Source organism: Culex quinquefasciatus, chromosome 2 (genome assembly GCF_015732765.1).
Source record: "Culex quinquefasciatus strain JHB chromosome 2, VPISU_Cqui_1.0_pri_paternal, whole genome shotgun sequence".
NCBI classification, from domain to species: domain Eukaryota; kingdom Metazoa; phylum Arthropoda; class Insecta; order Diptera; family Culicidae; genus Culex; species Culex quinquefasciatus.
The window spans coordinates 115081978-115107397 of NC_051862.1; the positions used below are offsets into that span (position 1 = coordinate 115081978).

Here is a 25420-nt window from a genome sequence, read left to right on the forward strand (position 1 = left end):
ATTTTAATTACATTCAATTAACTCAACATTTAATTAGGTTAAGTTAAGTAGAAGTTAGTTCAATTAAGTAAAATTTACTTAAATTAAGTTAAATTATGTTTAATTTAGCTAAATTTTGGTAAAATTTAGTTGAATTTGGCAAATTGTAGTTAAATTTGGCTATGTTAAGTTAAATTGTGTTAAATTTTGTTGTTTGTTTGTTGAGTTTATTAATATGACTAGCTGAGTTAGGATTAATTTAGTAAAGCTTGGTTAATTTTTGTTTAATTCTGTTGAATTCAGTTATGTTTAATAAATTGTATTGAACTTCGCAAAATTGATTTAAATTAGATTAAATTGAGTTGAATTAAGTTAAATTGGGTTAAATTTAGAAAACTTAGTTAAAATTGGTAAAATCAAGTGGAAAAAAGGTTAATTTGGTTAAATTAAGTTATTTAGTAAAATTTAGTCAAATTTGGTAGAATTTAAGTCAATTCAATCAAATTAAGGTAAATTCAGTTAAATTTAGTAAAATTTAGTTAAAATATGTTAAGTTTTGCTAAAATTTGTAAAATTTAGTAAAAAAAAAGTTAAAATATGCTCAATTTTTTGAAATTTTGTTTAATTTAGTTAAATGTGGCTGAATTTAGTTTAATTTAAATAATTTTGCCTAATTTTTTAAATATTAAGTTAAATTTTATTGACTATACTTAAATTAACTTTTATTTAGTTAAATTTTGAAAAATTCAGTTAAATTTAGTTAAACATAGTTAACTTTAGTTTTTTTTCCTTTTTGGTATATTTGTATATCTTTGAATTTGTGTTTTTTGTTTTTTTTTTTTTGGGTTTGTATTTTTGCATACAAACATTTTACATACAGCATTTTGATTTTTTTGTTGCATTTTTGTATTTTTTAATTTTTGTATTTTTGTATTGTTGTATTTTTGAATTTTTTCATTTTTGTATTTTTATATCTTTTTGTTGTATTTTTTTTATTTTAGTAATTCTCTATTTGTGTATTTTTGTATTTAAAGTTTTTTGGTTTTTCTTTTGTATCTTTGGGTATTTTTTGCACTTTTAAAGAAAATATTGAGTAATGATGGAAACTTTTAGCCTTTAAAAATATACTGAGGGAACGAAACACAGTAAAAAGAAAAAAATGTCAAAAAAATAATGTTTTGGGAGAAAATAAATAAGTGAGAACTTTGAAAAGTAATAAAAAAAACTACTTTCCCGCAGATCAAAGCGCAGATCTAGCGACGGAACAAAAAGGATGCGAGAAGGTAATTCTCGGAAAAAGCAAAAAAAAAAGGAACAAATGCGAATCAGCAAATCAACACTGCTCAGTTGAGGTTCCAGGTGACGGAACCATGGCCGAAACGAACTCGGCCAGCCCGGCGGCGTAACGTACCTGGGGTTGCGAGAGATGCAGCGTTTGCTGCAGCGAGATGGACAGCTCGGCCTCGGTTGATCCGTCGGGGAACATTGAGTTGGTGGGTTCGCTCCGGCGACCATTTTGCTCAGCACCAACAGACTGCGATGGATGTTGAGGCAGAAGGACTGGACAAACTGTTGGACGGCCGGTTCGACGGCCTGCTCGTACAGCACCTTGCGCTGGACTTGCAGCTTTTTGCGCAGCAGTGCGTTCTGGGTGATCCGAGCCAGCAGGTTTTGGGCCGTGCTGGACTCATCGCCAAGCCGTGACGTGATTTCGTTGATTCGGATCGTACCACTCTGACAGGTGGAAGTCACGTTTGCCGGGGAAAGCGCTTGTTGCCGAAGGCGTCGCTGTTCAACAGAAACGCCTGGCGAAAATTCTCCCCGCTCGATTGTATGTAAGGCAGAACCTGTTCGAAGAAAAACTAACGTTAAACTCAAAAAAAGACATTCAATAAAATCTACAAACCTTTTCAACCTCTAAGGAACCACGTACGCCGATTCGGATTGAATTTTCGAGCGTTCTTAGACCAAAAGTTGATGGAGGAGCATTCAAGTTGTGCATGATGGGAATCAGGTTGACCAGGACACTTCCGCAAGTCTTTTTCGTCTTCACCTGCCCAAAGTGGATGCACCCGTTGAGCCATTCCTTCAGTACAGCTTACGGCACTTCCGGTGGGTTTGATATCCACTATAAATTGTCGGCTGCTAGCACGGAACTGGTCGCCGAATCGAAAACACACCGGAAATACCGGAAATACTTAGGACTTTCCATCGGAAGGGGTAGAAAAGTTGGAGTGGAGTGATGTTTTGGTCGCGGATCGGCGAGCTTCCCATATTCTGGTTGTAGGCCCGGTCAAGGGACGTTCCCGGCAGCTTGATTAATCAAGCAAGTTTCCGTGGCGAAGGGACCGTGCAAAACTTGGACCGTACATTTGTTGGACTGTGGATTTCAGCTGCCAAGTGTTTCTGTTTGTCGAAAAGCAAAATAATATTGAATTAGATCATGAAATGTTTATTATTTTCCTAAAAAACTTACCTGAAAGTTTGAGGCAAAATCGCATCAACACTTTTTACTAAATAAAGGCACGAAATTTCTGATAAACGTCACTGAAAAAGTTTGACAGTTGGCGCGTTATGAAGCGTGCGAGAGTGTGCGTGTCGGCGTGCGTGAAACATGATGGTGTGCGTTTGCCACAAAAAATCTAAATTTTTGAGGATTGTGTCTGAACTAAAGCGTCTTGACTGGCACTGGCAACCCACGATAATCGCCCGCTCCCCCCCCCCAAAAGTTAGTGTGGGCAGTCTGGAAAATCTATGAGCAAACAACACGAAAAATATATTTGCTTTCACACCGTAAAGTATCGAGTTTTATTACGGCTACAGGTTATGGGAACCAGCGCGAAATGACCTCGGAAAAGTCGGATTATCCGATCTTCGACGGCAAGGACTTCGCGGACTGGAAGTTTCGCCTCGAACTGACCTTGGCGGAGCGGGAGTTGCTGGACCACGTTAAAAAAGAAGCCTAAGGTCACGGGTATGAATCTTCAAGCAATTTCAATATGGCGACTTGTATCAGAATAATGTGAGGCATTTTCGCTAGTTCTCACTGTTCTGTGTTCTGCGTGCACGTCCGCAAACATCGACCACTCACATACTAACACAAATCGCCACCAAGAGGTAAAAGGTGATTACGAATATTTTTGTCACTTTCGTTAAAAATATGCAGTTTTGCAAAAACAAATAACAAAACCTACTTTTAATCGATCGTACGAGCACATCGTGACGGTGCTTTTGGCAATGGAAGAGCTCACACTGCGGAAGGCTAAGGCCAGGTTGCTGAACAAAGAGGTTCGGCGCTCAGAGATGAACGAGGAAGAACCCACGGGACGAGCAGCTTTTCTCGGAGCCCCCAAAAAGTTCACGGGAAAATGCTGGCGTTGCAACGAGCCAGGACACAGGGCCTTTGAATGCCCGAATGCTAGCGGAGAGGAAGCAAGAAACACGGAGAAAAGAAGGCCGGGCCCGCCTAAACGGGCGTTCAACCTCAGCAAGAGGGAGGATGATCGCGGCCAGGAGGAGGATACAAGCCGAGCATTTGCTTTCGTCGCGGCGCGAGGGACTGAATCACTTGGCAGTTCCGGACACGCTTCGAGAGAGGTCTTGTGGATCATCGACTCGGGATGTACGGATCATATGACCAACGATGACAAGCTGTTTCTCGTCGAGCGTCGACTGTCCGCGGTGTACCCGGTGTCGCTCGCAGAGAAGGGACAGGTCATTGAAGCGACAAAGATCGGATTCATCGCTTCCACAAGTGTAGTCAACGGCCGAGAATATGACTGTCACATCTCGGATGTTCTTTTCGCACCTTGGGTCGGAATGACCTGGGGCGCTTCCAGATTGTCCCTCAGTTGAAGGATAGTTTCTTTGGATTTGCCGAGTACGGCCATGGTTTGGACGAGTTCAGCTTTCAGGGCACTCCCTCCCCCCATCGTACGGGTTGATGTTTTTGCTCAAAGCTCGACGACGATGAACCGTCTCGGAACCAAGGTTCTGTTCCTTGTTGTCCCACGAGATGGTCACTGCGGCAGCAGATTGAACGAATTCCAAGCGGATTGCGGCGAGCATTTTCAGAAACGGATTGAAGAGAATTGGAGGCAGATCATCTCTGGCCAACTCGAGCAGGAATATGGACAGGATTCCGATGCGGATCTTTTGTGCCATTCGTCTTCTTGCCTCTGTACTACCAGTCGACTTGAACCGAACCCCGCCAAGCCTCTGTAGGAGTAATGCCACTTCCTTCTCAAGACAATACCGGACAAGTGGCCGTTGTTGACGTCGTTGTTCCCACCGCCGGTTTGGTCGCCGTTTGAAGCACAGGCTGTGTTCCATTCTGTTAGCTCCGTCGTGACTCATTTGCATAGCCACCGTAGGACCTGACCGACACTCCGAGTGTATTTAATATGGCCAATCATGCCAGGGAACTAGGTTAGATTCTGGAGTCAGCGTTTGGAAAAAATAACTTGGCGGGACAGAATCTGTTCAGAGTAAACAAACAACAAAATGACATTTCCTTGTTTCGCTCTTCTCTCTTTTTTTGCTCTCTTCGAAGAGATCTCTCCTAAAATATTCGGAGCAACCGAGAGCAAACGGGAGCAATCGGGAGGAATCTGGAGGAATGTAGAGCAACAGAGAGGAATGAGCTGAAAACGGTCAAAAGTAAAATTTCAGAGCAAACGGGAGCAAACTAGAGGAAACGGGAGCAACCAGAGTAACTCTCTTGCTCACTGTCTTGCCCCGAGGCGTAAAGCCTACCGTTTCCTGCATCCGGATGCCGACTGGATCGTCATTAGCCGCGATGCCAAGTTTCTGGAGAGCACCGGTGAGGAGGGAGTACAAAACAGCGACGACCTGTTCGCGGACGAGGCAGAGCCTGATGCGGCCAAGAAACCGGAAACGTTTGACGTACCGATCAGCGGTGGAGAGCAGCGCGATCGCGAGCTTGCGGTTGCTGGCCCGAGTGCAGAAACGACCGAAGACGACGTGGAGCAACTAGAGCCAGACGTGGAGCAAATAGAGCTGGACGGGGACACGACCGACGAAACAGGAATTTCGGAACTGGAAACGTCCGTGTACGAAAACCACGGTTACGACACGACTGTCATCCACATACAAAGCGAGTGAAGTCAAAATCGAACCAAGATCGAACCAAGTTTTTAGCGCGTGGCATTTGAAAAGGTCGTATGCGCATCGGACATAAATTACATAAATAAAAACTTTTTTCCGGTTTTTTGTCTTTAGAAAGATTTATGTTTTTTCTCAAATTTGAACTAGGGGAATAGCATATAATTCCATCGAGAACCTAATGTTGGCTTATCAGCACTTTGGTGTTCAGTTACAGCTAGTTTAAAGCATTTTCGACAGAAATTTAGTTAGTATTCTGAAAGCGTAATTCATTTTAACACAACGGAAATATCAAACAAATTTTATTTTGTTTCAAGGAAACTGATGCTATTCAGTTTTTAGTTCAGTTCAGTGTGTTGTGTAGTTTTTCTTGCAAGGCCAAGTAGAACTTTGTTTTATTGATCTAATAAATGTTAAATGTAAAAAAATAACGTAATACTTGTAACTATCTCGAATATATATGCAAAAAAAGTTAAAACCGAGGTAGAAACTAACAAAAAACATCATTTGAGAAAAAAATTGTATTTGTTTCATACGACCTTTTCAAAAACCATACGTAAACAATATTGACAGCGCCTCTGGTGGGGACTTCAGGAAACTGCATGCGTGTCAAATCCCTGACGAAAACGCGTCGGAGGGAGATTTGTCTTTCCACGGGTTTCCTCTCAACGAGATTGCGCGACGCTCGCTGCGATTAACCAAGGGTGTGCCACCAGTCCGTTTTGACGAAGCTTTCGTGGTTGCTGCGGCTCCCACGAAAGACGAAGCGGAACCAACAAGTGTGCGGGAGGCGCTGCGGTGTGACCAAAGTGTTGAGTGGAAAAGTGCCTTGGAAGAAGAGCTGCAGTCACACGCCGAAAACGGAACCTGGGACCTGGTACCGCTGCCGCCTGGCTGCAAACCCGTCGGCTGTCGCTGGGTGTACAAGGTCAAGACGAACGCTGCGGGCGAGGCCATCAAGTACAAAGATCGTCTGGTAGCCCAGGGCTACTGCCAAAAGTTCGGACAGGACTACGATTAAGTGTTTGCGCCAGTTATCAAGCAAACAACGCTGCGGATGCTACTGGCCGTCGCGAGCAAACACAACTTGCAACTGCGACACTTCGACGTCAAGACGGCGTACTTGAACGGAGTGCTGCAAGAGGAATTCTACATGAGGCAGCCCGCCGGATTCGAAGAGCAAGGCAAGGAGGACTTGGTGTGCCGTTTGAGGAGGAGCATTTACGGGCTTAAACAGTCGGCCCGTTGCTGGAACCAGCGTCTGCACACGGTCCTCGAGCAACTGGAGTTCGAGCAGAGCACCACAGATCCCTGTCTCTACGTGAAGGTCGTCGAAGGTAAGCGCATCTACCTGTTAGTCTACGTTGACGACATCTTGGTCGGCTGCAAGTCTGGGGGTAAAATCGAGAAGATCTATTCGTTGCTCAAGAAGGAGTTCAAGATGACTGACCTTGGCCCAGCTAACTTTTTCCTGGGGCTGGAGGTCAAGTGCAACGAAGGGAAGTACGGCATTTCCCTCGAAGGCTATATCGACCGTATAGCTGAACGTTTCGGACTCTCGGATGCCAAAGGTGCCAAATCTCCAATGGACGAAGGATTCATCAAGACCGTAGAAGAAAGTCGTCCACTTGAGAACAGCACGGAGTACCGGAGCCTCGTCGGCGCGCTCCTCTATGTGGCGGTTTGTGCCAGACCGGACATAGCAGTCAGTGCCTCGATACTCGGACGGAGTGTCACGGCGCCCACGCAGGCGGACATGGCGGCGGCCAAGCGAGTGGTCCGCTACCTCAAAGCCACGAAATCCTGGCAGCTCCACTACGACGATCCAGACGAAGAATTGGTCGGCTACTCCGACGCGGATTGGGCCGGCGATTTGAAGACCCGGAAATCTACAACCAGATCCGTCTTCCTCTATTCCGGAGGAGCTGTTTCCTGGGCAAGTCGTCTCCAGCAGTGCGTGACCCTGTCACATCCCAAGAAGCAGTCTGGCTGCTGACCCTGATGGAAGACTTCGGTGAACCGGAGCAGAAACCGTTGACCATCAAGGAGGACAACCAAAGTTGCATCAAATTTGTTGCAGCAGAAAGAACAACGCGGCGTTCCAAGCACGTAGATACCAAGCACTGCTACGTGAAGGAACTCTGTGAACGGAAGGTGCTACAGCTGGAGTACTGTCCGACCGAGGACATGATTGCGGACGTGCTCACCAAACCCGTAGTAGCCGTGAAGCACCGGAAGCTGTCTTCACTGCTTGGACTTGCAGCGCCCGGCAGTAAACAACGACTGTCCTATCCCTCGACCGTTGTCGCCACTTTGACAGTTGTGCTTCCTTTCTTGCTTGCGAGCAACAACGCCTTCTGCGTTTTGCCACTTCCGTTTCTCACTCTCAAAGTTGATCTCGAACTGTAAACCTCGCGCTCGAATCGAAATACATTTAATTCGTTTGTAAAACTCATTTCTCGCGTTTAATTCCGTTAAACTGTGCAACCCGAATAAGCTTCTCGCGGCGGGTAGCGATCAGTTCCTCGACGGACTTGTCCTTCAGATCGTTGACCACCTTGGCGACTCGGGTTGATTCGGCCTCGATACCGACCGAGTTAAGGACCTTCTCGATGTCGGGGTTCGACGGAACGGCGATTAGAAACATGCGCAAGTGCGCAACTGCCGCGAACAGGCCCAGCAAGAAGTTCAGATGAGGACCCCGTGGCGCGGTGGTTAGCGGCATCGGCTGCAGATCCTTCATGTGTGCTAGGGGCCCGGGTTCGATTCCCGCCCATCTCCTCTGGATGATCTGTGTTTGTCCCGTTTAGTTAGTAAATTCAGTCTGAAAAAACAATGTGATGTCTATTATTATGATCGTTATGAATTTAAGGAAGCTGCCGGTTTTCCGCGAATCCGAAACCTTCGATGAAAACTAGATGCGGAAATGGACCTTTTGCAGCTTCTAGCAACAGAAATTAACTGAATTCTTCCGGAAGCATTCGCGAAAACAAATTGAAATCAAAAAAATGATTCCTTTGTGGACCACCAATCAGTGAGGTCAAAATCAAACCATCCACATTAACGACCCCCGGGTCTTTTGTGGTCTCTATTGCAAGTTTCTGCTCGAACCTAGGAGTCCGAAGGCTAGAATGGGGAGAGCAACCAAACCTCTTTTTACTCCAAGGAACCCCAGTGTTTGAACTGACGACCTTTGGATTGCGAGACCAACCGCCGCCAGCGATTCCACCGGGGTAGGCTTGGTTTGGTGTGTTGTTTGTACTTATGGCGTGTAGACAACTCCTACACCTGGAATGACTTAACGGCTTAACAACCAAGGCCGGGACCGACATTTTACTTCCTCATCCGATGGAAGGTTGCACCAGATGGGAATCGAACCCAGAAACATCCGCTTACAAAGCGGACAGCGTAGCCATTCGGCCACGTAGTGAGGTACTCCTGGATATTAGCTCCTGAAAAGTGCTAAAAAGTGCAAAAATGCCTCACGGCAAGAAAAAGAGGCGGTCTTCACCAGCAGGATCGGCAGACTTGAAGAAGCTAAAGAATGCCGAACACTACCTGCAAAGCCAGGCAGTTTGAGCAAGGACGCTCAAAATTCGTCTGAAAACCAGTTCGCTACCCTCCCTGTGGACGTGAGCGAGAAGGAAGAACTTGAACGACGGGAAAAGTTGCCACCCATTTTTGTGAAAACATCGTCATCGGATTCGGTGCGAAAGTGGCTGACCGGGTTTATCAAATCTTGTGCTTTACGAGCTTCCATTCGCTTGTGTGCTGATGGACTCAAAATTCTGCTACCTACCAGAAAGGATTACAACTACGTTCGGGATTTCCTGAACAACACAAAGATTGAATACTACAGCCATGACGATCCAGGTAAACGCCCCATGAAACAGGTCCTCCGAGGCCTGTACGACATGGATGTGAATGTGCTGAAAGAAGAGCTCAAATCTCTGAAGTTAAACGTGAACGAAGTCTTGAAGACTTGATGAGGAGACACAACAAGGACATCAAGTATCGTGATCAACTGTACCTGGTTCATCTCGAGAAAGGATCGACAACGCCGTCTGAGCTGAAAGCAGTTCGGGCAATTTTCAACATCATCGTGACGTGGGAACGTTATCGTCCAGTGCACCGTGACGTGACGCAATGTTCGAACTGCTTGCAGTTTGGACATGGTGGAAGGAACTGTTTCATCAAGAGTCGTTGTGCAACCTGCGGATGTGAGCACAAAACTCAAGCTTGCGAAACAAACAACGAGAACATCGAAGCGAAATGCTTCAATTGCGGCGGCAACCATTCTACCAAGAATCGAAGCTGCTCAAAACGAACTGAGTTTGTAAAAATTCGGCAGCAAGCGACGACGAGGCACCAACCAAATCGCCGCAAAACACCACCAGCATTCACGGATTTCGTGGATTTTCCTGCTTTAGGCTAGTATGCAGATCGGAAGGAAATGGGTCAAGAAACAGCTTTACGAACAGCAGAACAAAGGAGAGGGAGCGATTTCTTGGGGCTTTTCTTCACCCTCTCTGACTTTCTTGCGCTGCCGCTGCTGCCCATTTGATTTTTTTCTTGACCGGTTCCTTCCGAAGTGCGTACCTTACATTTGGCGTCACCAGGAGGGGGATCTGCTCGAGTGGTTCCAAATCTGCAGCCATTGCAGTTGAATCAGCGGCAAAGAGTTGCAGAGAATACAACACCTCCTGGCTTCAGTCAGCAACCTAGGGAGAACCAACCAGCATCAACGGATGAAGGCAGTAGTGACCTGTTTTCACCACAAGAACTTCTGAACATTTTCATCGAGATGACAACAACACTGCGTGGTTGCAAAACTCGTGCAGAACAAGTGGGAACGCTTGGAGGATTTATCTTAAAATACAGTTCGTAGTTTATTCGTTCTAATGATTTTCAATAATTCAAAGATTTTTTTTTAGTTTTAAGTAAGGATTTTTTGTTAAAGTGATTTTTTTCTTTTTTTTACCCAAATGTATTCGATTCAATGCAAAAATGTAAAACAATTTGAAATAAATAAATGAATGTGAACAGTAATAATAAAACGAAAAATACAACAAAGATGAAGAGCATGTAGCCATACCACTTAGAATGTAAATGAAATGTAATTATTATAAGAAAGTTCAATAAAGACATATTTAATTTAAAAAAAAAACAAGAAACTGATCAGCATCGCCAAATTTTTGAGCAAGATCAAATACTCAACACAAACTTGACAGGAGAGTGCGTGAAGGAGATGCAAAACAAATCAATGTTTTCAACAAAGCAGGTTGGGCGCTGTCAAATGTTAGTTGACAAGAGGAATTTAATCGAGAAATAAAAAGTGCTACATGGAGTTAAACTTTCTGTCAAGCTTCTGTGAAGTTTACCATGACAGTTGCGAAAGTTTAACTCCATGTTACTGTTGAGATGAACAACCCTGTAGTCGTCATCGAGTCGATCTAGTCGGCCGAACCCCCTTTCGACCTCACGCGCAGCTGTCAGAGCTGCAAAACAACAACAACAAGTGTGTTACGTCATCCGTTACAAAAGCACGCGGTTCAATAAAGTTCTCCAGTTTATTTTTCATAAACTACGCGTTTTTCTCCGGAACAAATCCGACCAACCTGCCACTTTGCTCATCAGGTTATGAGCCCAGGTTGCGCGAGTGCCGAAAAGTTGTTTTCGCGGCGTCCATAAAGCTGCAGACTGTCCGGAGAAGAAGTCCGACGCAACGAAAGCGAGCGCACTCTACGGATCGAGTGACGACGAGGTGTGCTTCGTCGGCGTGGAGAAGCTTCCGGAGCTGCGGAAGGTGAGCTGGATTGTGGACTCTGGTTCATCGGAACACATCGCCAAGGATCGTGAGTTGTTCGAGGAGCTCGTGCCGCAGAAGAACCCGGTGACAATCGCCGTTGCCAAGAAGGGGAAGTCGATCGTTGCTGAGCATCGTGGCGTGATCCGTCTGACCTCAGCCGTGGACGGAAAGACGATCCCGATCGAGCTGAAGGACGTTCTGTACATCCCGGAAGCCAGCGCGAACATGTTGTCGGTTCGTAAACTGGACGAGCGCGGACTGAAAGTGGAGTTCAGTTCGGGAACAGTGAGCATCAAGCAGGAGGCGAGAACTGTGGCGATCGGAAAGCAGTCGGGGAGGCTTTACCTGCTGGTTCTTCACGAACAAGGACCAGGTCGGGTGCCTGAAGATCCGGAGGGATGCTTCGAGGGCGGAAGCGACGAAGCGGAGAAAACTGAACCACAACGAGGCCAAAGCAAGCGAGAACTGAAGCAGGTCAAGAAGGCGTACACGGGCTTCGCCTTGAGTGCAGCTGACTGTGTCCCTGTTGCGTTGTCGAAGATCGAGGAGCAGCATGACGTATCGAGGAAGAAGACTACTGGTTCTGCGCGGAAGCCGGATGGTGGAGCGGCAGAAACGTTTTTGGAAGTCCCTGCAGCAACGAAGATCAAGGAGAAGTTGAGAACAGAGGTTCCGAAGATGCGAGCGAGGCATCGACGAGCGAGTGAAGCAGGACACGGGTAAGGAGGCGGTGGGACCTGCTGCGAAGGAAGACCGAAGGAAGATCATCGAGGTCAAGAAGGTAATCGGCCTGGAGCAGGCGGATGTCGTGGGTGTGCTGAATCACACACCAGGGCTGATAATTGTGACCCGGTGGCATCGCGCGGGACATGGCGACTCCCAGGATTGAGCGGGGGTGTTGAGATGAACAACCCTGTAGTCGTCATCGAGTCGATCTAGTCGGCCGAACTCCCTTTCGACCTCACGCGCAGCTGTCAGAGCTGCAAAACAACAACAACAACACACACGTCATCCGTCACAAAAGCACGCGGTTCAATAAAGTTCTCCAGTTTATTTTTCATAAACTACGCGTTTTTCTCCGGAACAAATCCGCTGGTCTCTTGCTTGTTACTGTGGTAGACCCACTTAACTCCAGAGAGCCCTTGAACGACCCAGAACAAGCCAACATAATATAAAATTAGTCTACTGTACTCACTGGAGATATGTGGGTATGATCCCTGGTCAAAAACCGCTGACCTCTTGCTTGTTACGGTGGTAGACACAGACAGACACAGACGACAAAAATAGACAAAAAATAGGCTAGATTTTTTAAACTCAAAAATGTTTTACTTCGAAAGTCCAACAAATCGGCTTTAATTGGGTCCTAAAATGGAGCTTCGATTGCTGATATTATTGTTTGCAGCGATAAATCTTATTTTTCTGAGTACAATGACCCTTTGTACGACCACAAAGAGTTTAAAATGGATTTTTAAATCAATTTTGAAAAATTAACCTCGCGGTCCTTCTTGACAGAAAAGCTCCTACTTGACAGCTCGTTCCAAGGGAACCATAGTTGATCCATCGAAAAAATGTTGTCTTGTCATAAAAATTTTTTGCATTAAAATGAAAAAAAGTGATCAGAAATGGTTTTTAATCGTGTTTTTTACCGTTGTACATAAAAATTGACAAAGGGCTTTAGTACCCAATTTGCGTACAAGAGACCAAGAGTGCTAAAATCGGTTTGAATGGCGCGAGGCAATTTTTTTTGAAAAATTGCCATTTTGCGGACCACCCTAACAAGGCGTAATGGTCAAACAAAAAATACGTGCCAAAGAACACCAATTTTGAGCTAAATAGAAGAACTTTTATTTTCATTATTGTCTAAAATTAAAAACCCATGCCACATGGAGATGTATTTATTTATTTATTTCTACAAATCAATTTCCTGGACAGCAAAGTGATGATTGATGGCCACTCAGCAAAACATGAATCCAAAGTAGAGAAGTGTATCAGTACTGGTTTAGCAAGTTATTAGTGTTATCCCATAATGTTCGCTTAAATATCATCTTTGTTTTTTCCGCGTGCTGCTTTAACGGTAGTAGAGAGTTGTTCAGAACTGTGTGATCTAAGTTGTTCAGAACTGTGTGAATAAAGTTGGCGCTATGTCAGCATTTTGAAGAACATTATCGCCAAAGCTATGTTAATTATTAGCACTAACATTACGAGCTGCTGTCGTGAGAACCAATCCTGCAAAAAGTTAAAAGAAATTACGTTAAATTTAATGAAATAGTTCAGTTAATTTGTACAATGTTATGTTTATACAAATCAACAAAATAACAAAATCAGGAGAACTTTTATTTTGAAAATAAACCATAAATTTTTGCTTTGTTTTTGTTTTCTCAATAAGACGAAGAGGTTAATTGAGAGTTGATTGTGAGATACGCACATCAATCGTCGTGCGTCTCCATGGATGGAGACGCGTTGTGACAAGAAAAAATGGAGATTTTGGAAAATCCTAGGAGATACTTTCTAGCTCAAAACTGGCACAGATGCTTAATTTAGCACTAGAGCAGTTCTCTCAGATTTCGGTCAATCGATTTTTTTTAACCGACTGAAACTTTTTTGGAGCCTTCGGTATGCCCAAAGAAGCCATTTTGCATCATTAGTTTGTCTTTATAATTTTCCATACAAATTTGGCAGCTGTCCATACAAAAATTATGTATGAAAATTCAAAAATCTGTATCTTTTGAAGGAATTTTTTGATCGATTTGGTGTCTTTGGCAAAGTTGTAGGTATGAATACGGACTACACTGGAAAAAAATTATACACGGTAAAAAAATTGGTGATGTTTAGTTTACTTTGCCACTACAACTCAATTTGCAAAAAAACACTTTTTTTATTTTTTTCATTTTCTGATATGTTTTAGAGGACATCAAATGCCAACTTCTCAGAAATTTGGGGCAGGTTGTGCAAAAAATCTTTGACCGAGTTATAAATTTTTGAATCAATACTGATTTTTTCAAAAAATCTAAATACTGGTAGCAAAAATTTTTCAACTTCATTTTTCGATATATAAAATTAAATTTGCAATCATAAAGTACTTTAAGGAATTTTTGATAAAGTGCACCGTTTTCAAGTTTAAGCCATTTCTAGGTAACTTTTTTGAAAATAGTCGCAGTGTTTCATTTTTTTGAATTAGTGCACATGTTTGCCCACTTTCGAAAAAATATTTTTGAAAAGCTGAGAAAATTCTCTATATTTTGCTTTTATGAACTTTGTTGATACTACCCTTAGTTGCTGAGATAAACATAAAAACTGTTGTTCTCCAAGTCTCACCCAAACAACTCATCATTTTCTAACGTCGATATCTCAGCAACAAATGGTTCGACTTACAATGTTAAAATATGAAACATTCGTAAAATTTTCCGATCTTTTCAAAAACAATATTTTTTATATCAAGACTAACATTTCAATTGGGCCAAAACCTTTTAAAATGCAAGTCTTGTTTTAAAAAATTTTAAAAATATTTTTTTCGAAGAGATCGAAAAATTTCACGAATGTTTCATGTTTTAAAATTGTAAATCGGATCATTAGTTGCTGAGTATCAACAAAGTTCAAAATAGCAAAATATAGAGAATTTTTTCATCTTTTCAAAAATATTTTTTTCAAAGTTGGGCCACGGGGTGTTTTTCCGAGAACATTATGATAAAAAAAACCTTTCTTAATCCACCATTAGGTGGTTGGTGCCTTCCACACATTAACAATTTAAGAAATTAAACAATGCAAATTTCGGAATTAAATCCGAAATTTGCATTGTTTCCAAATCAAGTTCCAGCACCGAAAAAGACTTGATGAAAATAAGTTTATGAGTAAAAAAAAAAATTATACAGACTTTTCCAGAAAACATGCAGAATATCATTTGAAGCAATGTGGCAACCGGGCATTTCACATCTGGCGCGACTCTCGCACGTAAACAAAAAGACCCCACCATTTGAGGTTATGCAAAAATCACCCTTTTTTGTATCTACAAAAAAACTTTTTCATGGCATTACTTTAAAAGTCCTTCACTAAACAGAATAAAATTTAATAGGGTCTTAGGGGACCCCAAAACGAACAGAATAAGGCGGATCCGGCCAAAATCGGTTCAGCCAGTTCTGAGAAAATCGTGTGGAAAAAAATCATGTCTACACACATCCCCACAGACATTTGTTCAGAATTTGATTCTGAGTCGATAGGTATACGTGAAGGTATATCTAGGATTTAAGAAGTTCATTTTTCGAGTGATTTTATAGCCTTTCCTCAGTGAGGAAGGCAAACATCGGCAGGTCTGATATTTGGCACCATGAAAGAAGGGCTCTTTCCCGATATTTTGCGGGGTCCGGCGAAATATTTCGTCGGGGGGTCTAAGGCAACTTTTTTTTTGAAGGTATTTTTTTCGATTTTATATGATTTTTCTTCAGAAAGTCGATGGAAATCGATGGGTTCGTGTTTAAATTCATCAGTTCCAACCCAAATTTACCAGTTTTCTAGCTTTCCCCAAAATTCAAGCGTGAACCTCAAATCGATCGAACAAAAATTTTCTTTGTAGAATTTGTCATGAAAATACAGCAGCAGATTGCCCGGATACAAATTCGAGCATAAAATATTGCTAAACTTAGAGTATTTCATTTAAAAGCTATTTATTACTCAAAAGGTTCCATTATGTTTTCAATTCTCTGCCAAACAATACTAAAATATTTTAAAACATTTTAGAATCAATTACATTGTAGAGAACAATTTTCTGAACAATTTCCGAATTTTATTCCCACTCAAACGATGAACACTGCCTACTAAGATTATTGAGGGATAAAAACATTTTGCTGAAACAATAAACTTATATAAAATTTTGATGAAATTTATGGTCAAGTCACTTTTTATTTTACGAAATTGGCTATATCTATGCTTATATTAAACCAAAATTGTTACTTTTTTATGGAAATTGTTCGAAAAATTGTTCTCTACAATGTGATTGATTCGAAAATGTTTTAAAATATTATAGCGTTGTATGGCAGAGAATTGAAAAAATAATGTTGAAATACTCTAAGTTTAGCAATGTGTTATGCTCGAATTTGTATCCAGGCAACCTGCTACTGTATTTTCATGACAAATTGTACAAAACATAGATTTTTATTCTATCGTTTAGAGCTGTTTGAGGTTTCAAGCTTGGATTTTGGGGTTATTTCAAAATAAACTAAAAAACTGGTAAATTTGGGTTGGAAACTTTTTATCCGAGGCCAAATATGTAATTTAGAGTCTCTTGAGGCACATTCATTAGAAATTTGATGGATTTGAACATGAACCCATCGATTTCCATCGACTTTGCTGAAGAAAAATCATATAAAATCGAAAAAAAACCTTCAAAGAAAAAGTTGCTCTAGACCCCCCGACGAAATATTTCGCCGGACCCCGCAAAATGTTGGAAAAGAGCCCTTCTTTCATGGTGCCAAATATCAGACTTGCCTAATTTTTTTTCTTAAGCTTTTTCTAGGAAACACACCGTGGGGCAAACATGTGCACTAATTAAAAAAAAATGAAAAACTGCGACTATTTTCAAAAAAGTCACCTAAAAATGGATTAAACTTGAGTACGATTTCACTAAAGTACTTTTTGATTGCAAATCTGATGATGATGTTTTAGTGACAAGAAGTTAAATAAAAAATTACCATTTTTTTTACCGTGTATAATTTTTTTTCAGTGTAGTCCATATCAATACCTACAACTTTGCCGAAGACACCAAATCGATCAAAAAATTCCTTCCTTTTGTATGGACAGCTGCCAAATTTTCATGGAAAGTTATATGGACAAACTAATGATGCAAAATGGCTTCATTGGGCATATCGAAGGCACCAAAAAAGTTACAGCCGGATTAAAAAATACAAAATTAAAATTGAAGAAAAAAGTCCGATTTCGTAGAGAATTGCTCACTAAGGAATCGAGAGAGGGAGTTTCCCTAAATATGATTTTTTGTCCTCCTAATGTACCAACTATCGCAATAATCTTACCTTCACTTTTGGACTGACAAGATACAGTAACGGGTTTGCTTTGAGGCGCTCTGACTCGTCAATCTGCCGCCGAACCTCCTCTCTCCGGGCCGATCCCAACAGCGATACTTCTTCTCTACTCATCGTATTTGTGGTGAACGGAAGCTGCTGAACATCTGGCAACGACTTCTTTCGCTGGAGAGTCGTGTTTACCGGAATGGACTAGAGGAACAGGAAAAAATAATATTGATTTTCATAGTAAATAAAAAAAGGACCTTGTTAATTCTGGTATTTGATCTATAATAAGGCCAAAAAAATCAAACCATCCACATTAACGACCCCCGGGTCTTTTGTGGTCTCTATTACAAGTTTCTGCTCGAACCTAGAAGTCCGAAGGCTTGAATGGGGAGGGTACCCAAACCCTTTTTTACTCCAAGGAACCTTCCACCCCAGTGTTTGAACTGACGACCTTTGGATTGTGAGTCCAACCGCCGCCAGCGATTCTACCGGAGTAGGCTTGGTTTGGTGTGTTATTTGTACTTATGGCATGGAGACGACTTCTACACCCGGAATGACTTAACGGTCTAACAACCAGGGCCGGGACCGACATTTTACTTCCTCATCCGATGGAAGGTTGGAGCAGATGGGAATCGAACCCAGAATCATCCGCTTACAAAGCGGACAGTGTAGCCATTCGGCCACGCACTGCCACTGCGCACAGGCCGTTGCATATATTTTTCAAAGTTTATTATTGCGAAAAAAAATTTCGGCAATACATCGATATTTTGAAAACTAATGATTGGAAAGCAACTGGACACTTGTAAATGCATTTAAAAAAAACCTTTTTTCTTCTAAATGTTGAAACGTAGGCTTGTAATTTTAATTTTTTTTGTCCCCCTCCCCTCGACTTTAATCAGAGCCGAGGGACATAAACTTTAAAAAAAACGGCCTAAGCATACAATTTCATCCATGAATCTTGGAATATGAACTGAGCTTATGTGATTATTTCTTTCGTCGTATCGATTTAAAATTTAACACTGCAATTCTGTTAAGAGGTTACCTCTACGGGTGGAGAATCAATCCAGCTCTCAGACGCCCTTCGCGCAAGCAGCGCCGGCGAATAAAGCAGATAGTCTTCGTCTTCGTCTTCCTGATACCAAGGCATTTTGTTCCACTACTGTATGTTGTCTTTTATCAGTTCACAAACACTTGCTAAGTAACTCAATCTTGATGGGGAAAAATATTAAGTTCAGCAGAGATGGGCAGTATTGTGTGGGAAACATGGAGACAAACGGAAACATAAACAGAGCCTTTTTCCGTCGTAAAATTCACTAAATTACACTAATTCCACAACTTAAAAGCCGCTGCACAAAATTGGAGTATTTTCTTTAGATGGAAAAACGGCCATGTGGCTTGTTGACTGTCGCGTGAGTGCTTCAAATGATTATTTTTTTTAAGTTTCAGAGTTTTTCAAATTACAGTATTTCAACTGAATTATTTTTAAATTTCCATCCCTGGTTCTTGAATAACATCACAATCAAAAATAGTGATGAAATGGTGTACATTTTTTCAAACATTGAGCACTGAACAAATTATTTTGTTTGCTGCATAACTATAACATGTAATTCACAACGCCATCTACCACATGCGTGTTGAGCTATTTCCACCTAATGAGTTGTTCAACGCAAAATTTAAGGGTGATTGATATTTATAACAAAAATGGCATGACCAATTAATTATAACTATTATTCAAATGCCACTCAGATTCACAAGGATATTTTCCTGATAAAAAAGAAACAGCTCATGCTTGAAGGCACTTATAAATTCGCGAGTGGTATTGTTTCAAGTTGCTTCACATTTGTTGTTGTTGGAATTGTTTCACGTTTCACACACAATATTTCCGCCATAAACTGCGTACACTGATAGCAATATGATTTTTCAAAAGGCAATTTAATATTGCCAATATGTTGGTAGTCGTAAACTATTGAATATTTTACCACATATTCTAAAAAAGTTCAGTACAGCAGAGGAATGACAAAGAGTAACTTGTCGTTCGTTAAAAATATATGTTATACGAAACGGAACCCATCTCTTCGCCAGTAGTTGCCGAAAAAGTTATTTCTAGCTTTGCGAAAGAAAATGAGACAGTAGCCTGAGGCAATATTTTCAAACGGTGTGGGAACTATAGAAATATAATGCTATATTTGAACTCGTTTACGTGTAGTGCGCAAATTACTTTTAATTAATTTTATTCATAGTTGTTTTTTCAAATATTGGATAATAATGTGATAAAATGAATCGAAGTTACGATAAAAAATATGATTATATTCTGAAATTTGAAAAAAAAGGTGTTTTTTCCTAAACTTATTTTTCTCATTATAATCAGCTTATGCCACGCCGCGTTTTGAGCAGCGACTTGAGTCTTTGGCGTTTGAAGCGCATGCGTAGGAAAATTAATATAAATCTCGTCACCTAGGAGTTCACACATTACTTGTCCCAGCAAAAAAAACACACGTTACAAATAAAGTATTAACAGATGTATTAATAACTTTTCATCAAATGTAGTTCAAAACTTAAATATTACATAAAATACCAAACAAAGTATTATTTATTTTTGACAATTTTCGAGGTTCTGAAACACTCAGTTCTGAAAGTGGAGCAAGTGTCACATGCTAAGGAAATGACTTCCGCTTTGTTAACACGAATTACAAAACAACTGTAGTCCCGATTCGCTCCAGTTGACGGTAGGGTACGTTACCTATTAGTGGACCCCTTTAGTATAGTGGACCCTCTGAAGGTTTTTTGATGAGAAATTCAATAAAATCACAATTCAAAGTCAAAAGTCTACAAATCTTTTATTTGGCAAGTTAGGCACTCATCTTTTCCGCCAAAATAAGTGTTTTAAGTTCGACATCTGGAATCAGCAATGGCCACTAGCATTTGCACAACAAAACGGCATTTCCATTTTATGACTGAATTAACTATCCAATCATTTTTTCACTGATTATTTTACTTCAGTAAGTCGAAATAATGTAAGTGTAAGGAACTTCATTAAAATAAAACAAAGCACTGCTCAATTTCGAGCAAAATTAAGGGGGTCTAATATAGGACAACGAAAATTCCAACTTTTCCAAAAAAAGACCCCTGTCATTTTAACACACAAAAATGAAGAAAACTGTGTATTAAAGCAAAAGTTTTTCTTAAACATACAATAAATGCTTGTTGTAATCAACCTTATTGTATATATTCCAATCATGAGTATAAATATAGTTGTTTTCATGTTAAAAGTACCAAAGTTGCCGAAACTGTACAGTATGGCCCATAAAAAATGCGACATGTGCATTTTTTCATAGAAAAAGTGGTGCCATTCTTAAATTTATTTAACAATCTGATTTTTTATGTATTATGGTGTTAGTTTAGTATGTTTTGAAGATATAGTTATGATAGTTTTTAACAGTTCACCAAAACTGTGTACAATTATGAATGTATTTTTGGAATAATATTTACCCTAATTAAATAATTTATATTTCAAAAACGAAATAGTTTAAAATATCCAACAATGTGCCGAAAGCATCTTTAGAAGTCTTTCTTAAATACGCCCAATCAACGAAGTTTTTTAATTTTGTTAAAATTGGTAATTTGTGTGAAAATGCCATTTTTCTTATTATTTTGTGTGATTCTGTCAAAATAAATCAATAACTTAAAATCGTTGTGGATGGCTCAAAAGCGTGCCCAGCGGCTCTATATTGTTAAAAGTCACATCAGTGCATCTGTTAGTATCAATCACCATCATTAGTAGCATTTGTTTTTTTCGTTGAAACATTGCAGACTCCAAAAAATCCCAAAAAATGATGCATTTTCAGAATCGGGCTATTTTTGAAAAGTTCACTATTTTACTATACCTGGTAAATAGAATGCGTAAAATTCGGTGGAACTAACTCTTACAACTCTCAAAACCAGTAACCTTGAAGGCTGTATACTTTTTAGTCCATAAAAATGCCATAATAGCCAGATCGACCAACATGAAAAAAGTATGTTTTTCTTTATATGGCAAATTGGAAAATTATAAAATTCAATGAGCTTTAACTTATTGTATGCTAAGGCATTGATTGTTTGTTTTGAACCTATTAAACATGTACACATGCTACATTAGGGTGTAATATCAAAATCGATTTTCCAGCACAGCTATTTTTCAGTTCCTTTTGGGGTCCTAAACAACTCCCCAAAGTTTGGCAACGATTGGTTTAGTCCTCACTTTGCGCAAAGCGATTCAATTTTTCATATTAATTTGTATGGGAAAAACCTTTTTTTTAGATTTTGATATTTATAAAATCCACGTTTCACGCTGTACTAAAACCGGATTCATATTCGGATGCTCTGGAAGGTGCTCTACAACTTTCCCGAAGAGAGTATGGTGCTAACTTGCTCATAAAAATAGATACAGCGTGTTCAAAACTCGTCTAAAACGTGTTTTTTGCTCGAAAATCACGTTTTAGACGAGTTTTGAACACGCTGTATCTTTTTTTAGGAGCAAGTTAGCACCATACTCTCTTCGGGAAAGTTGTAGAGCACTTTCCAGAGCATCCGAATATGAATCCGGTTTTAGTACAGCGTGAAACGTGGATTTTATAAATATCAAAATCCAAAAAAATGGTTTTTCCCATATAAATTTATATGGAAAATTGATTCGTTTTGCGCAAAGCGAGGACTAAACCAATCGTTCCCAAACTTTGAGGAGTTGTTTAGGACCACAAAAGGAACTGAAAAATTGCTGTGCTCGCTAAATTTGGACAACTTTATTTTTTTCCATACAACCATATTACACCCTAATGCTACATACATCATAAATAGTAAAAATAGTCCCGATTTACACCTAATAATAATGTCGCATTTTTTTATGGGCCTTACTGTAAGAATGAAATCAATCAATCACATCTTTATTTAATTGAACTTAAGAGGCAGTATTTGTAGAATTTACTCGGTTTGTTCTAGAGCTCGTTTCGAGGTGCTCCAATTTGGATGAAACTTTCAGTTTTTTTTTTTCAAGGCTGTGGAGTCGGAGTCGGAGTCGGTGGAGTCGGGTCTTTTTGGGGACCTGGAATCGGAGTCGGAGTCGGAGTCGTCAAAACTCTAATAGCTGGAGTCGGAGTCGGCTAAATTGTATGAGCTGGAGTCGGAGTCGGAGCCGGAGTCGTAAATTTCTGATAGACCCGAAGTCGGAGCTGGCAAAAAAAATTAATATAATCTACGAACTTATTTATTGTTCAATATTTGTTATAATTCAGGTTAATTCCCATTTTTTTATATTTTAAATTTATTTATTGAATTGTGTGCACTGCAATGACATTTTTTTGTTTAATTTATTTTTTGGTTCAAGATATTTATCAGATACCATGATGTTTTCGAAGCATTTTTATTGAGATTGGAAAGCTCACTGTCAGTATTTAACAAAAATAATTATGTTTTTTAAACATTATTGATCATCAAGCCTCGAGTTGTTTGACGGATGGAGGTGGAAGAGACCTCCGAGACGGATGATTTCCAACTCATCCCCGGAAACCGGAAGCGGAAGAAGACCCCTGAGATCATCGGAGCTTTCGTCGGAGAAGGAAAAGTGGAGCAGAATGTGCTCAATAACAACAAGTTCAGCCCGCTAGCGGATAACAAAAACAACAACAATGCCAGCCCAGCAGGAGGAGGAGACGCCCGGCGGTTTCACCACCCGGCCAGTCGGCCGGTAAACAAAAGCAACCACCTTTGGTGGTGAAGAGCATCACGAATTTTGACAATCTCGTGGCAATAGTTGAAAGTTGTAAATTTGGTTTCAACCCGATTTACAAACTAACCCGATTTGGAACCAAGGTGACCTGCTTCTCTGTCAAAGATGTTGACAAGTTGCAAGAGCTCCTCAAAAAGAAGAAAGTGGAATTCTACACCCACGAACGGCGGAGCGAACGAAATCATCGGGTAGTTCTTCGTGGTTTTCCTGATGAACTGAAACCGGACGAGGTCAAGTACCTGCTGAAGAGGGATTTCAAGCTGGACGCGCTGGAGGTGCATGTCATCAAGCGGAAGGAAAAGTCCACCGTGGACGAAACTCCATACATTGTGGTCTTCCCCAAGGGATACACCAATCTGAAGAAGCTCTTTGCAATGAATGTTGTGGCAAGCACTATCATCCGGTGGGAGGCCTACAGGAACAAGCGGCCGAACGTGACCCAGTGCAGGAACTGCTTGCAGCTGGGCCATGGGACCAGAAACTGCCACCTCAAGGGGAGGTGCAACAACTGTGGGGGTCCCCACAAGACGGACGAGTGCAAAGCCCAAGAAGCCGAGCCGAAGCGGTGTGCCAACTGCTCTGGAGCCCACGAAGCCACGGACCGCAGCTGCCCCAAGCGTGCGGACTTCATCCGGAGGCGCCAGCAGGCGTCGAAACCAAAACCGCCGACAAATAAGGCGGAGAAGCAGAGTCCAGCAGTTCCGGCGTTCACGCCGGCGGAGTTCCCTCCGCTGCCGGGCGCAGTTCCGGTTGGAAAATCGAAGGATCGCCCCGACCCGCAAGAAGCAGCCAAGGTGGCTCCCGAGACGGTGGAACCACGGAGAAGGAAGCCGGGGAGGTGCTCTACAGTTCGGCTGAGCTGTGAGGCATTTTCTCCGAATACATCGGCAGGTTCAAGACCTGCAAGACCCGCTTGGACCAAGTAACCCTCGTCAGTTACATGATCTCCAAGTATGGATTGTAAGGAGATTTATTTTACTTTTATAATATATTAGATTTTAAACCGATCCTCGGTCCCAACCTGGTCGTAGCACCTAAATAGACCTAATAAAAATAAGTTATGAGTAAAAAAAAACATTATTTATCAACTATTATATTAATCTTCTACTTGGAACGTAACATGCTCATTTTGTATGTAAATAAAAACAAATCAAAGTGTCGTGCTCAAAACTTTTCCAACGGACAAAAATATCGAAAATAAGTTGCAGCTAATTTTGAAATACATTTAAACACGCGCTCTTATGCCTCGCATATGCAACTTTGCATATACGATTCATTGAATTTATTACATTTATCGATTACCCCAATGTTTACAATTTCTCTACAAAACTTTTAAAGTGTTGATCCTTAAATAATAACGTTGAACAAGTCTATTTTTTTAAATGCCTTAAATCGGGATGATATAATTGATATAAATAATATATATATAATTTATTTTTCAAATATTAGAATTTTCTCATGATTTGTATGTTTAATGTGTGTACTGGGCTGGATCACACAATGTCAGTGTACGTCTTCTCAAATAAATTCAAAAAAGCTTTAAAAAAAAGTTACTTTCAAAATTGTTTATTTCAAAACCAGGGTATCTTTGATAGTTACTGCACACCAATTTCTCATTACTGAATTCACTAAAATTTATTGAAATCTGTGCTTATTTTCAGTAAATGAAAACTTACTGAAAAAAAAAAAACAATTGAAAATTAGTGTAGCTAGGCTATTAACTTAAAAAAATGAAAGTAAATTTAAGTAGGAGAAAATCTTCGTATGTTTGTCAGGATAAGCACTCGCTCCTCCTCCATCCAATTTGCTGATTTTCACTATGTAAACAACTAATTTTGCATAACTTTTGATAGAAACTTGCTTGCTCACTTTTTATTGAGCTATTTATCACTCGATTCCAGTTGAAAACGCTTTTAATTAGCTTTAATTGAATGTCAAAGTTCTGTGGAAGTTCGCTGGAATAAGATGCTGTTAAATAAAATGGTCCAATTTTTCAAACAATAAAATTCAAATTTAGTCAGAAAATTGTTGTGCTGAAAATGCGTTTTTAAATATTTAAAATACAGATTAGGTGTCGGAGTCGGAGTCGGAGCTGGAGTCAACAAATTTTGGAAAGCTGGAGTTGGAGTCGGAGTCGGCTAGAGTTGGTAGGCCAGAGTCGGAGTCGGAGCCGGAGTCAACAATTTGTGGAAAGCCGGAGCCGGAGTCGGAGTCGGAGTCGGTTTATCTCAGAAAGCCGGAGTCGGAGTTGCTTGAAATATGACCCCACTCCGCAGCCCTGTTTTTTTTTGTCTATACATGAGATGAACTCATGCCAAATATGAGCCCTCTATGACAAAGAGAACTGGAGTAAAACGAGCATTTAAGTTTGAGGTCCAAACAGCATGAAAAATCATAAAATTGCTCCCATTTGCGTAAAACTTGATCAATTCCAACTCTGTTAACCCTCTACTGGCCAAATTTTTTTTCGATTTTTTTTTACTTTTTCCGTGTTCAGGAGGTCATTTTGAGCAACTTATGTTCTGCGAAAAACGTCACTTCTCTTGTTTTATGTTTTTCTTGTTTTATTTTTAGTATTTTAATTTTCATTTATCTTGTTAAGTTTATGTTTGTTTTTGGTAGTATTAAGCATATACTAACACCTCCCATCATTACATTTTGCCTATCTTATTTTTTCATGTTTTTACAGTCACTTTTTCATTTTTTTACTTGATTTTCACATTTTCTGCT

At 40.7% G+C, this 25420-nt stretch overlaps 2 protein-coding genes and 1 long non-coding RNA gene across 12 annotated transcripts in view; all 3 read right to left on the minus strand.

The window, feature by feature from the left end:
• Positions 1-1068: 1068 nt before the first annotated feature.
• Positions 1069-2543, minus strand: LOC119767539. Its single transcript, XR_005277579.1, has 3 exons — positions 2456-2543; positions 1886-2385; positions 1069-1826 (listed from the first exon to the last, which is right to left on the minus strand). It is a non-coding gene; the product is annotated as an uncharacterized LOC119767539 (long non-coding RNA).
• A 4853-nt stretch (positions 2544-7396) lies between these two features.
• LOC119767850 (60S acidic ribosomal protein P2-alpha-like) lies at positions 7397-7769 on the minus strand. The gene has a single exon (XM_038257524.1). The coding sequence runs from the start codon at positions 7748-7750 to the stop codon at positions 7556-7558; it is 195 nt and encodes a 64-aa protein (XP_038113452.1). The 5' UTR covers positions 7751-7769; the 3' UTR covers positions 7397-7555.
• Positions 7770-12792: 5023 nt separating this feature from the next.
• LOC6053408 (junctophilin-1) overlaps positions 12793-25420 on the minus strand; it is a 61786-nt gene continuing 49158 nt past the window's right edge. For 7 of the 10 annotated variants that reach the window (XM_038251715.1, XM_038251711.1, XM_038251712.1 and 4 more), the window contains exons 8-9: positions 16933-17133; positions 12793-13138 (exon numbers count right to left, since the gene is read on the minus strand). In XM_038251715.1, coding sequence (XP_038107643.1) covers positions 13052-13138; positions 16933-17133 — 288 coding nt within the window. In that variant the 3' untranslated portion in view covers positions 12793-13051. Of the gene's footprint in view, positions 13139-16932; positions 17134-17971; positions 18743-18804; positions 18821-18908; positions 19033-25420 lie in introns of those variants that run through there. The other 3 variants (XM_038251716.1, XM_038251718.1, XM_038251717.1) reach the window with 3 other exon arrangements.

Bases quoted from the DNA above. Each gene is read 5' to 3' on its own strand.
- LOC119767850 (XM_038257524.1), bottom strand. From the start codon at position 7,750: ATGTTTCTAATCGCCGTTCCGTCGAACCCCGACATCGAGAAGGTCCTT.